This window comes from Pteropus vampyrus, unplaced genomic scaffold, assembly GCF_000151845.1.
Source record: "Pteropus vampyrus isolate Shadow unplaced genomic scaffold, Pvam_2.0 Scaffold10, whole genome shotgun sequence".
NCBI classification, from domain to species: domain Eukaryota; kingdom Metazoa; phylum Chordata; class Mammalia; order Chiroptera; family Pteropodidae; genus Pteropus; species Pteropus vampyrus.
In genome coordinates this window covers 13,082,700-13,095,384 of record NW_011888791.1, presented here as the reverse complement: position 1 = coordinate 13,095,384, position 12,685 = coordinate 13,082,700, and the positions used below count along the sequence as shown (strand labels likewise).

The window sequence follows — 12,685 nt, the reverse complement described above, 5'->3', positions numbered from 1 at the left end:
TACTCAGTTTACAGTTTACAACTGTGTTAGCCCTCACTTCCAGCTTGCTTAGAGCCTCAAGATCAACCAGAGGTGAAAACTGAGGTCTCCTACATCTTTTCTGAGCATGTGCACAGCACTTGGCATACACATAAATGTAGTGTAAATACCTGACAATTAGCTTTTTTGATTGTAATGTAAGTGCCTGACAGTAAGATTTTGATTGCCAAGGCATTCACTTTATAGACATCTGTCTTGAATAAATACATTGCCAACTAGAAACTAGATAAAGAGCGAGGCTGTTTCACCCATGAAGTTCTCCTTTTTGAAAAGCTTTGGTTGACCTAGATAATTAACTATATGACTGCTTGCTTTTCCTTTTCGCAGTTTAATTTCTGCTCTTATTTACTATTAAAGAGTGAATCCATGGAACCCTGGGCACCCCACTCTCAACCCCAATAAAGGCAGAACCTCAGGTTCATGTCCTCTCTCTCTGTCTACCGCAACCTTGTTATTTGGACCTGGGCATGCCATGTATCATCTAGACTTGTAAGTAATCTTGTCTTTTCAAAGTTCCTTAATGACTGTTGCTGAGGTACATCTTGTAACCAACCAAAGGGCTGGTCCAGCCACCACATTGGTTAGGGAAATGTCTGTGGGGTCTCCCACAAATACTGTCAGCCCCAGTGAGTGCCCACAGGTATTTCTAGCCTGTAGCATCACTGTCAATAAGCTGAGATATTTTTGGCTATTCTGGTGCCTTTTTAACCAGGTCTTTTCTAGTTGAACATATTTTTGAGATTCATTCATTTCGTTGCTTATGTTAGTAGCTCATTTTTGAGAATGGGATCTTATCTAATTATTACTGGTGTGAAATTTTATTTGTTGAACTTATTAGGTATGCTTAGTACTTCTACTTTGGTCTGATAGTTTTTCAGTTGATTTTCTTTTTTTCCACCAAATATATGGTCATATGATCTGTTAATAGCGACATTTTGTCTTCTGTCTTGTGTTATTTTTATCACTTCTTTTCTTGTTGCCTTGGGTCTGATCTGTCTAATGTTTTATTATAAAGTACAGTGTTTGGTGCAGGAATCTGTAGATATCTTTTGTGGGATTTTCTTCTATTTCTAGTTAATTTTTACTCAGAAATAAGTGTCGAATTTTATTGACTTTCCTCAACAGTTATTGAGATGATCATATTAATTTCCATGTTAATCTGTTAGTCTCATAAACTAGCAATGAATTATCCATGCAGTTCTGGAAAAAATTTTCTCAGTCAAGATGTATTGTTTCTAAATATGCTGATTAATTTCATTTGAAATATTTTAACTGGAATTTTTGCATTTATGTTTACAAGTTCAGTAAACTATAAGTTTCTATATTAAGATATTTTTATTCATCTTTGACTTTCTTATAATATCTACATAAAATGTGTTGATAAATTTCTTTAAAGCATATTTATTGTGAAATATTTCAATTGTAGTACAAATACTCATCACAGATTTTTCAAAATTTATTATTTTGTTATATTCACTTTAAATTGTTTAAATAAATAAAAAATTACAAGTAAAGTAGAAGTCCTCTTTGTACTTCTTTCCAATAATTCTCTCCCTCATCAGTTGTGAACAATATTCTGAATTTGGTGTTCATTATTGTCATCTCTTAATATTTTAATGATATATTTTTAAACCTAAAAGGTTGTAAAGAATATAATGTGAAATTTCCCATTCACATCAATTGTCTAGCTAGTATATTTATTAAAAGCAAAGTCCCTGGAGTCAGATATAGTCTTATTTGAAATTTCCATCTATAATAGTGAAATTTTCTATTTCTGTTTTCAGTTCTTTTAGCTTTTTTTTTTTTAATGCCCTTTGAAGTTTATCATTAGCACACACTTTAATGTCTTCTGAGGAACTTGACTCATTATTATGAAATAATCCTCTTACTCCTGCTAATAGTTCTTGTTTTGAGGTCTACTTTGTCTGATATTATTATAACCATTCCAGGTTTCCTATGGTTAGTATTTGCATGTTATATCTCCCTTCAGTTTTTTTACTTTAACCTGTTTGTGTCTTTATACTTAAAGTAGGTTTCCTATAGTGATCATATAGTACGATTGTATTTTCTTTCTGCGCTGTGACATTGTCTTTTAATTGAATTGTTTAGAATCATTTACATGTAGTTATTGATATAGTTGGGTATAGATTTATTATCTTGTTCTTTGGTTTCTATTTGTCACATTTATTCCTCGTTCCTTTTTTCCTCTTTACCTGTAGTCCTTTGATTAATTTTTTTAGCATTTCATGCTATTCCATATGATTAACTTATTTACCACTTTGTTTTACTGTTTTAGTGAGTGCTGTGGGGTTTATGATACGTAATTTATACCATTTCACATATAGTATAAGAACTGTACAGCAGTATAATCCTTTTTCCCTTCTTTCATTATTGTGCTGTCATTAATGCATACCTCACATCTATATGTGTTATTATTTTTTCTTTATCATATTTTAAAGAAATCATTAAAAGGGGGGAATGTCTTTTTTTTTTTAATTTACCCACATTTTTATCATTCTACCACTTATTTCCATTGTGAGCATTCAAGTTTTAACCTGATATCATTTTCCTTCTGCTTGAAGAATTTCCTTTAATATTTCTTGTAATGCCGGTTTGATGGTGAAGAACTTTTTTTTCCCCACATAGATATCCTTTATTAAAAAAGCTTTTAAAGCTTTTAAAGAGTTTTGAGTTTTGTAATATATCTGGAACATTCACTTTTATGGAAATTCATTTTCCAAGGACGCTGGGTAAAATGAGACTCCATTCATGGAAAAGACATTCAACCATTCAGGCTTCGTGTTCTCATCATTTTTAAAAAACATGCTATGGAGATATATATACATAGACACACATAAATGCACCCATGACATCAATGCATATATATGGTCAAAACAAATAAAAACAAACCAGAAAGATATACATTGACAAGTCATATCCCTATGCCTGTCCATCAGTTCTCCAGTCTGGCCCCAGAGGCAAATACTGGGTTTTGTGTGTCCTTTCAAAGACAGTTGTGCATACACAAGAATTCTTACATATGTATGATACCCCTTTTTTACCTTTTGTTTGTTGAAAAGATATTTCGCCTTTGATTTTGAAAGATAATTTTGCCAGATATAGAATTCTATAAATAGTCGTTTTCTTTCAGTGCAGGTACTCTAAAATACGTTGCTTTCTTGTCTTTGGCTTGCATAATTCTGACAAGAAGCCTGCAGTATTAATTTCTGGTAATAAGTCATTGGTAATTCTTTGTTTATTTGTACTTAATGTTTCTCTGGATGCTTCTAAGATTTTTTTCTTTATTGCTAGTGTTCATCATCTTGATTATAATGGGCTTAGCACAATATTTTTTGTGTGTTTCTACTTGGAGTTCATGGAGCTTCTTGTATTGGGAAGTTATAGTTGTCATCAAATTTAGAAAACTTTTGGCCATTTTTCTGTACAAATATTTTCTGCTCCCCCACATCCACCTTTCTTAGACTCTAAATATATATTATGATATATATTATACTGAGTATTTATGCATTTTGTTTCAGTTTTTATATCTCTCTGTAATTCATTGTATATGGCTTCTATTGCTATGTCTTCTGTTAACTGATATTTACTTACTTCTGCAATGACTTTCCTGCTATTAATGCCACTCAGTCGAATTTTTATTTCAGATAATGTATGTTTTATCCAGATGTTCCATTTGATTCTGTTGTTGTACCTTAAATTTCCTCCTTATTATGTTTATCTCTTTGAACATTTATAATATTTATATTAGAAGTTTCAGGATCCTTATCTACTAATTTCTATGTCTCTTTCTTATCTGGGTTTTTTTCCTACTGATTTTTCTCCTGGTTGTATATTGCATATTTATGCTTCTTCTACGATTGGTAACTTTTGATTGGATGATGAAAATTGTTCATTTTACAGTGTAGAGAGCTGGATTTTGTTGTCTTCATTTAAAATAATGTTAAAGTTTCTTCTGACAGGCAGTTAAGCTATTTGAAGGTCACCTTGATGTTTTCATGTATTATTTAAAATGTTGTTACTGTCCAGAGAAGCCTTACTCTAGAGATGATTTATCACTATTGTTAATGTATGATCTTTCTGAGGTTTATGATGAATGTCCCATGTATTCAGCATGTCTGGTGAGAGACTTAATGATTCCTAACCTTGTGTGAACTCTGGGAATTGTGGCTTACAGTTCTTTGGTAAATGTTTTTTTCCATGACAGATTTTTCTTTGTCTGGCCTCATGAGTTTCACCACTGCATGAGAAGATTGGGATTCAGCCAAAGGTTCAAGGACCCTTTGAGGGTTTCTGCAGACTTCTGGAGCTCTTTCTCTTTACAGGTCCCTCCTCTCCATATTGTACCTAACGTATTCTCCCCAATTTGTCTTCTTACTCTAATTTCTGTCTCTTCAGTTCAGTAAGATACCCGGGCTCTGTATGGTTTCCCCCTCATTGTGTTATGGTCTGGCAACTGTGTAAGACAGAAATCTGGGGTGATTTAGCTCTTAACCTTTTTGTACCCATTCTCTTAGTCATCATACTGTTGCATTGCCTGCTGTCCAGTCCTAAAAGAGTTCTTATATTTTATTGTTTTACAGTTATTTATGACAAGAGGATAGAGTGGAAGCCAGTGACATCAGTTCAATATTTTTAATGAAGCAAAGAAAAGATAGAAAAGCAGAGTTTTAAAGCACAATGTTCATATCTTGCTGTTGCCATTATTAAAAGGCTAGAGGAGAAAGGGGTCTTAAGAAGTCATGTAGTCTAATGTCCATTTTAAAGATGATAAAACTAAGGTGGAGGGAAGCAAAATAACTTGCCTGTTGATGACTGGTCTGTGACTTTACAGTTTAGGCAGAAGATGAGACTCTTTATTCCTATCCATTGTTAGACACTGCGCTATCTTCTTACCACTTCATCTGAGCAGAGAATAAAATAATAGCAATTAGCATTGGTAATGATAAAAATGACACTAACAGTTATGCCCATTAAGTTTTTAAGTATATCCATATTCTTTCTTGCTGTCTATTAGATTAAATTTTACCTTATATTTTATCTTTCTTGTGCAGCCATTTAATAGCAGTGTTTTACAGTATCTTATTTAATATTACTTAATTTTCTCATTAAATCTGATGATATATCTATAGAGATCATTCATTTAAAAAACCATAAAATCAATAATAAACAATATTTTATTGTATTTTTGTTCTGTATTTTTCATGTATAATATTGACTTGCTTATAGTTCTTTTTTATATAGTCTTCATTTACTGCATTATATTGACTAACAATTTACTGCATTGAATAATATGCCTCAATGCTTTTTAAATTCATATTATTTTAATTGTTTCTTTTTCTCCTTCAAAGGATATTTCTTTAACGGGAAAAATGTACTGGCACAAAACATCTCAAGCACAAACGGAGCAAGGATTACAGATAAGTATTGAGGAACCTCAAATGGTAAAGTCTTTAATAAAAATGCTCCTCTTTCTATATTGAAGTAATAGTCTGCCTCTTGTTGCTTGAATATTTATGTAAAGAGTTTTTTTTAAATCTCCTCTGATTTGTTTTAGAGGTGTGTAAGCACATCTAATCCAGTACCGCATCGGGAGTCCTGGCTACTTTTGGCTCACTGTTGCGCCTATCGTAGACCTTCTGAGCTAAGGCCCCAAACTCTTTTTAGAAGGGGAAAATTTTTAATAATTCTTCTGGTCTAGAGGCATTTTGATCTAAAAAGTAGTTGAAAAATTAATCAAAAGTTATTAGCTTCTAAGGAAGCGTCCTATTCTTTATTTAACTAGAAGGATTGTGAAAAGCATGACAAGGAAAAAATTTTGTAGAGAAATATGGACAGTTGGTGACAGAAATTTGTTTCAGAAATAAAACTTCTTTTTCATTTATCATTGGCAAATACTTATGGGATTCAAAATAATCTGGAGCATATTTCCGTGAATGAGAAGTATCTCTCTGTGTATAGAAATTCACATCTTTGTAAAACTAATGATGGCATGATGATTAATTCCTTTACAAAGGACCTGTAAAAATATTAAATAGCAAGCTCCATTAGTTTCTGAAAATATTATTTCACATACATAAAAATTCATTTTTAGGATAACATGTTTGGAAAGTGTATGGAATCTTTTCCTTCGCAAAAGCCATGGATCTTGTAACATTAGAGTTACCATAAATGGCTGAACCTACTGGAAGTTGAGATGCTTCTGTGTTGAGACCATGTTTTATTCCTCTTTGTATTCTTATTGCCTGCCTCAAGACTCAGCATGTATGGCACTAAATGTGGATAAATCAATTTTGAAGCCTTAGCCACTATGCTATGAGCTTAAAACTGGCATCTAGGCTTAAAACTGCTGCTTCCAGGTAACACCATTTACAGATAGATGTCAAAAATTTTGACCTGTAAGTTTCTACAGGTATAGTAAACTAAAAATATAAGATTAGTTAGGTTTAGAAAAATAGAATAATAGTTACTTAATACCATTCACTACATATTTACATAAAATATAAGAAAAGATATCATTATGAAGAAAACTATGAAAAAGGTCAGTTATCAGGTACCTGGCTTAGACATCATCTTGGTTATTTAAAGTAATGATTTAAATAAAAATATTGGTTTATTTGTAATTCTGTGAAAATGATACCCTCACCTTTGACATTTATAAGCAGTCACTGGATCTTTTTCTGGCCACTGGCTTTCTAAGAGGAAGCTTACCACTTCTTTAGAGGGGAAATACCTTTTAACTCGATAACTGGCCTTGATAAATATTAGGCTCTTCTGTGGTATTTTTCATTCCAGACACATTTTTTTGGGTGCCTACTTTGTGCAAGAGAACAGAACTCTATCTGTCCACCCTACTTGTCCCTTAGACTTCTTAAAGCTTGCTGGGTAAGATTTGCCTGGACAGCACTGGCCAACATGCTCTTATCCCAAGAGAGCCTGCTTTTTCTAAGTGGTACCCGGCATCCTCAGAACATGACAGCCTCAGTTGTGAACATCTCGATTCCTCAGGCCAGAGGTCTCTTAGTTCTTTGATGCAACTTATAATTATTTTTTAAAAGAACATTCTTAATGGAATATCTTTTCTCCTAAGTACCCACTATTTTAAATACAATAGTTTTTGGATCATCATGGAGAACAATTTCCTCACATACTTATAAAAAAACCTCAAAGAATGTATTTATTCATTTCTTTTCCTATAAGGTGGTAGGCATTGTTATAGTCATGGATGGCTGATACAAAGATAGAAAAGACAGTTCTTGCCCTTGAGGAACTTGTGTGGAGGAGAACAATATGTAAAGAGACAAAGTACAATACTGTTTAACGTATATTCTAAATAGAGACTAATACGTAGTAGAGAAAACATTGATATAATTTCATCTATTTATTTGTGCACTTATTCACAAATTATAGCAGAGGATCTTCAATGTGCTGAGTGCTTGAGACATAAAGATATGTGACATACAATTTTTTAAAAGGAATTCACAAACTTTAAAACTTTAAAGTATTCAAACATTTTGGCCTTTAAATCCTTAAAAAATATTTTACAGAACCAAAGGAATTTTGGTTTATGTGGATTGTATCAACCAATATTTATCATATTAGAAATTAAAATATAAAATATAAAATATTTATTAATCCATTTAGTATGTTAATAAGATAATTACATATTAATATAAAACATTTTTAAGGAAAAATAGTGTCCAAAACAAAGCAATTTAGTGAGAAAAGTAGGATTGTCTTACTTTTTTTTGCATATCTCTTTAATATCTGGTTTAATAAAGAACTAGATTCTCATATCTACTTTTGTATTCAATCAGTTGTATATATTCTTTTAGTTGAAGTATATTAAGTAAGTCTGGTCTCATACAAATTAGAAAGGGAGTGATATTTTAATAGCCCTTTTACATAGTTATAGATACTCTTCTTTGTTATATTAAAACTCCACAATGGTAATTTCTTAAAGATTAATTGTAGTGGGGAATCTGAAATGAGTTAAATGAACTTATTGTATATCATTACATTAAAATGTATTTCATCTTGTTCTTTGAATGGATTTTTAACCCCTGCATGATTTTGTAACCTCATGTGTTAATTTGTTGAAAAGTGTTGGTTCACTGTTATACCCACCATTGCTTTTACATCATCAGTGCAAATGTCAATACAGTGAAAAAGGCAAATAAGCCTTAATATTATTATGAAAATAGTTTTGATGTTGTGGATCCCCTGAAAGAGTTTTGAAGACTGTCAGGAGTCTGTGGACTACATTTTGAAAACCACTAGCCTATTGGGTAGAAGAGAAAGAGTGAGAGAGTACAATTTGGAATCAGGTTGTTTAGGTTCAAACACAGCTCTGTTTCTTACTCTGGGTGTGACCTTGGGGAAGTTACTTAACTTCTCTTAGCCTCAGTTTCTTCATCCATAAAATGGGATTACAAATAGGTCCTACTGCATGGAATTGTGGTGAAGATTAAAATTAAGTGAGATAATGCTCACATATTGATGATTATGATTATGATAATGATAACATAGTGTAATACACGCTAAAATAGAGGCAGGGCACAGACTTGTGATAAGATCAGGAGAGGCTTTGTGGAGGGGATAAGGCTGAGCAGTCCTGAAGAGGATAAGTTGCAGCTGGAGGACTATTATTGCCCTCTCTTCATGCTTTTCTTTATCCATGTTCTATTTTTGAGTATGGTACCTTCATCTATTCAGTCTCCCAAACCAGAACCCTGGGAAAGTTTGTTGAAAAAGCCAGGAGCAGAGAAATTCCAAAGATAGGGAGTGATTAATAGTACTCGAAGCTGTGGAATCTAAAATGAATGAGTTTGTCATAGGTAGACACTATAGGGCCCATAATACATATTACCCCAGTGTATCTATTCTGCCATTTAATAAAAGGATTTCATTAACCTCCTTTAACCAATAAAGAAAATGAGGCTAAAAAAGGTAAAATAACTTGACCAAGTTTATGCATCTATTAATTGGCAGATCCAAGATTTGAATTAATTCCCATATGGTTGCAAAGCTCTTATTTTTTTCCACAAAACCATCCAGTAGCTTTATGAAAACATGAGCTTCAGATTCAAGTTTTGTTTTACAAACATAAATTTCTTGATTCAGCCATCCCTTCTTGCATATAAAAAAACATTTATAGTATTTGATACTGTATCCCATCTTTACCCTTTATTTTAATTAGTAATAAGTGAATGTATCAAAGCACAAAGTGATACAATTGCATTTTCAAGTCATTCTATAGCATTCAGATTTCTATGTAAGTCAGACTGGTTTTATTATCTGCTAACTTGAGGCAGCAAAGTGTGCCATAATCCCAAATAATCTTGGTTTAAATTGGGTAATACCTAAATATGGCAATAAAGATGATTTCCTTAAGACTTGGTGAGATACAGATTAAGTAAGACATTTTAAAGGAACACAGAATAAGTGTAAGAGTGATATTTTGTGAGAATTTTTCATTTGGGTTTGGGATGGAGCTGGGGTGTCTGGGTGGTCTTCTTGTGGTCTCTGGGTCAGCTGTTCTCAGAAGACCTGAAGTCAGGCTTCTGGAAGAGCATCTGGTTAGCAGGAATCCCATTTCTCAGGACTGAAGAATCAGAGGTTGAGGTTAACTGTTTCAATGGGCCTTGATTCTGTAATTGTGGGATGGATTCAAGGTCAGATTGGAGTCTTGTTATTTCCTTAGAGTTGGTGCATAATAATTGTGGGGTAGCTATATTTTCTGGGACAAGGGCTGAGGAAAATAATTTGCCAGTTTTCATATTTTTCTTAAGTCAATTTGAGTTTCTGTTTGTAAATCTTCAAAAGAAACTTACTACCTCTGCTTAATTTCAGTCATGCATTTTCATAATTATTTTGTCATCAGAGAGAAAACATTGTATGACTTAAAACTTTGGAAGAACCAGTTATAAAATCATTCTGGTACATTTACGTTTTCCAACAGAATGTGTTAGAGGAACTTCCTGAAAATATAACAAGTATTTTCCAGATTGAACAAGAGGATATGTTAGAATGGACACCCTCAGAAGCAGAAAATATGGTATTTACACCTCAAGAAACTTTGGAAATTCAGCCAGCAGATGAATCAAGTAAACCTTTGGAAGATGAACAGCCCAAAAGTGATATGAAAGCAGCCAAACGGTTGTCTTTAAAGGTAAAACACTATTTATGTTGAAAACAGGGTTATGAGAGTTGAGGATGGTGCAGATGTGAAGAAATGGCCCAGGCAAGGGTCAAGGAATGTAGCAGGAGTTCCCCCTGAAAAAAGGGCCTCATATGTGCAAATTGTCCATTTGGGAAAATAGGACACTTGTTTTGTTTGTTTGTTTGTTTGTTTTTTGAAGGCTTTTAGTTTCAAACCTAATAGCAACTCTGGGAAGAAAAGATAGATTTTTGAGGGAAGGAACTTCAGGGCTTTCAGAAATTGACCAAGAGTCTTCCCTTTACCATCTTGAGAGAATCAGGAACTGTAGCCTAGGGATCAGGACTGGCGGTACTTTGCAGCATTTATAACTTTGCCCATTTTAGGTTTACCCTAACCCTTAAATGTTTTCCTATTGTGGGAATGTTTTCCAGATTCATTTTATTTATGTATACTTTAAATAATTTTTACCATATTTGCATATTACCTTACCACTACTTACTTAGTACTGTTGTTCTTTAATTTGAGTCACTTTTTGACGTACATAAATAAGTTTATTTAAAAATAGATACATTATCATTAGGATTTATGAAAAAGCCACTTTTCCCTGAACCATAGCATAGTATCCTGATTATCACCAGGGATCCTCTCTCTGACTGATTCAAATGGATACCATTTTGTGGGTAAACAAACTTCCTGGTTATTCTCTTTTTTTGGGTCTCCCTCTCCCCACCAATGACCATGTTCTTACTATACTTCACCCAAGTCAACTGGCCATAACAGTTCTTCAACCTTTGCCCGAAACTCCCAACTCTGAAACCTTTGATTTATCTGTGATGTTCCTTTTCCCTTGCCTTTCACATATAATCAGTCTCCAAGGCCTAGATTCCTCCTAAACATTAGTGCTTATTTTTTTCTTCTCTTTTCTAGTAGCTCTCATCCTAGTCTGGGTCTTGATGACCTTATGTCGGGATTAGTGCAGTTGCCTCCTGGTTTCTTCATTTCTCAAGCCCTCCTTTCTTAGTTTCATGTTGCATGACACTAGCATATTGATCTTCTTGGAATAATAAGTAATAAGGAAGATTCACAAGTAAGAGCTGGTCAGGGAAAATCCACCACTGTTGTCAGGGAAAGGGACTTATCCTGTGATTGGTGACCGACTCCATCAGAAGGCATGCTGTCTTTCTAAAGCATGGGCTTAGGGATATGGAGTGAAGCCTGTCAAAGCTAGCTCATTGCTAACTACTCCAGGTGAATCCTGTGTTGAGCTAACACTTTCTAGGTGTGGAGAATTTAGCATCCATAAAGACTATGGCATCTTGATGAAAAAGTGTTAGTCTCGTGGGCACAGGTAATGTTTTTATCTGTTGTTCTACCAGAACACTGGGACTTTGGAAATAAAATGTGGGCATTAAAGGAAGTGGTCAACTACTAAATGTGTCAAAGAATGAAATGGATTTTCTGGACAGTGGTTTAACTTCCATGGCTTGTCAAGAATTTAAATCTCTCATTAGAAAAGTTCTAAAATATTAATTTTTTGGCTTTTTGTGGCTGCTATTAAATATTATTAAGAAGTCATGCAAAATTATTTATTTTGGTAAAAACAGGCAGTCCTTTCCTAAGGTAACTAGAATTTATTGAGTGTTGACTATGTGCCAATCACTTTGCTAAGTGTTTTACATAGATTATCTTATTTTTTCTACTAACAACCCTATTATCATCCTCATTTTGTAGTTGAAAAACTGAATCATAAAGAGGACAAATACCTTGCCCAAGTACAAACATCTAGTTAAGTTGTAGAGGCAGGACTTGAACTGAGGTGGTCTAATTCTGGAACCTTCACTCTTTATTACTTTGCAACACTGCCCTTTCAAAAAAATCATCAACTGGTGTCTGATAAGTACAAGAACACTGACTCTCAGTGGCAAAAATGGCTAGGGGTGGAGTGTCTCTCATGAAACCAGGAGGAATGGTTTGACATGAGAGACTTGGAGAATGGATTAAAGAACTCTAAGCTGAAAACAGAAGTGTTTCAAAGGGAGGAGAATCTATGGTTTATTGTTGTGGGATATTGTGGAGCACAGCAGGAATGCCATAAAAAAAGCATTGGAAGTATTCCTGTGACTCATCCCACCGAATTTTCACCGAGTATCTTGTATTTATTTCAGTTAACATCTCAAGATCAGTTATTATCCATGAACTTTACCCTGTTTGGACATCTGAGGTCATAAAGTTAGTCTCTAGCATCTCTGGCACAGGAATGAAGAACGATATAGTCCAGCAAGTCAGGCCAGATTAGGGGGACAAGAAAACCTTTTTTTTTTCTTTTTCCTTTTCCTTTCTTTCTTTTTTTCCTTTTCTTTTCTTTTTTTTTATCTTTGACATAGCTCAGAGCTAATAGAACTAACACAGAGATGTGATAAGGAGCAATGCAGGCCTTCCACTGCTCACATACATGCCAGAAAGTCT

At 33.7% G+C, this 12,685-nt stretch overlaps 1 protein-coding gene across 1 annotated transcript in view; it reads left to right on the top strand.

The window, feature by feature from the left end:
• The window catches only part of TTC6 (tetratricopeptide repeat domain 6), a 197,734-nt gene that overhangs the window by 56,345 nt on the left and 128,704 nt on the right, over positions 1–12,685 (top strand). The window contains exons 5-6 of the mRNA XM_023521640.1: positions 5,409–5,501; positions 10,019–10,228. Of these exons, the coding sequence (XP_023377408.1) occupies positions 5,409–5,501; positions 10,019–10,228 (303 nt within the window). The remainder of the gene's footprint in view (positions 1–5,408; positions 5,502–10,018; positions 10,229–12,685) is intronic.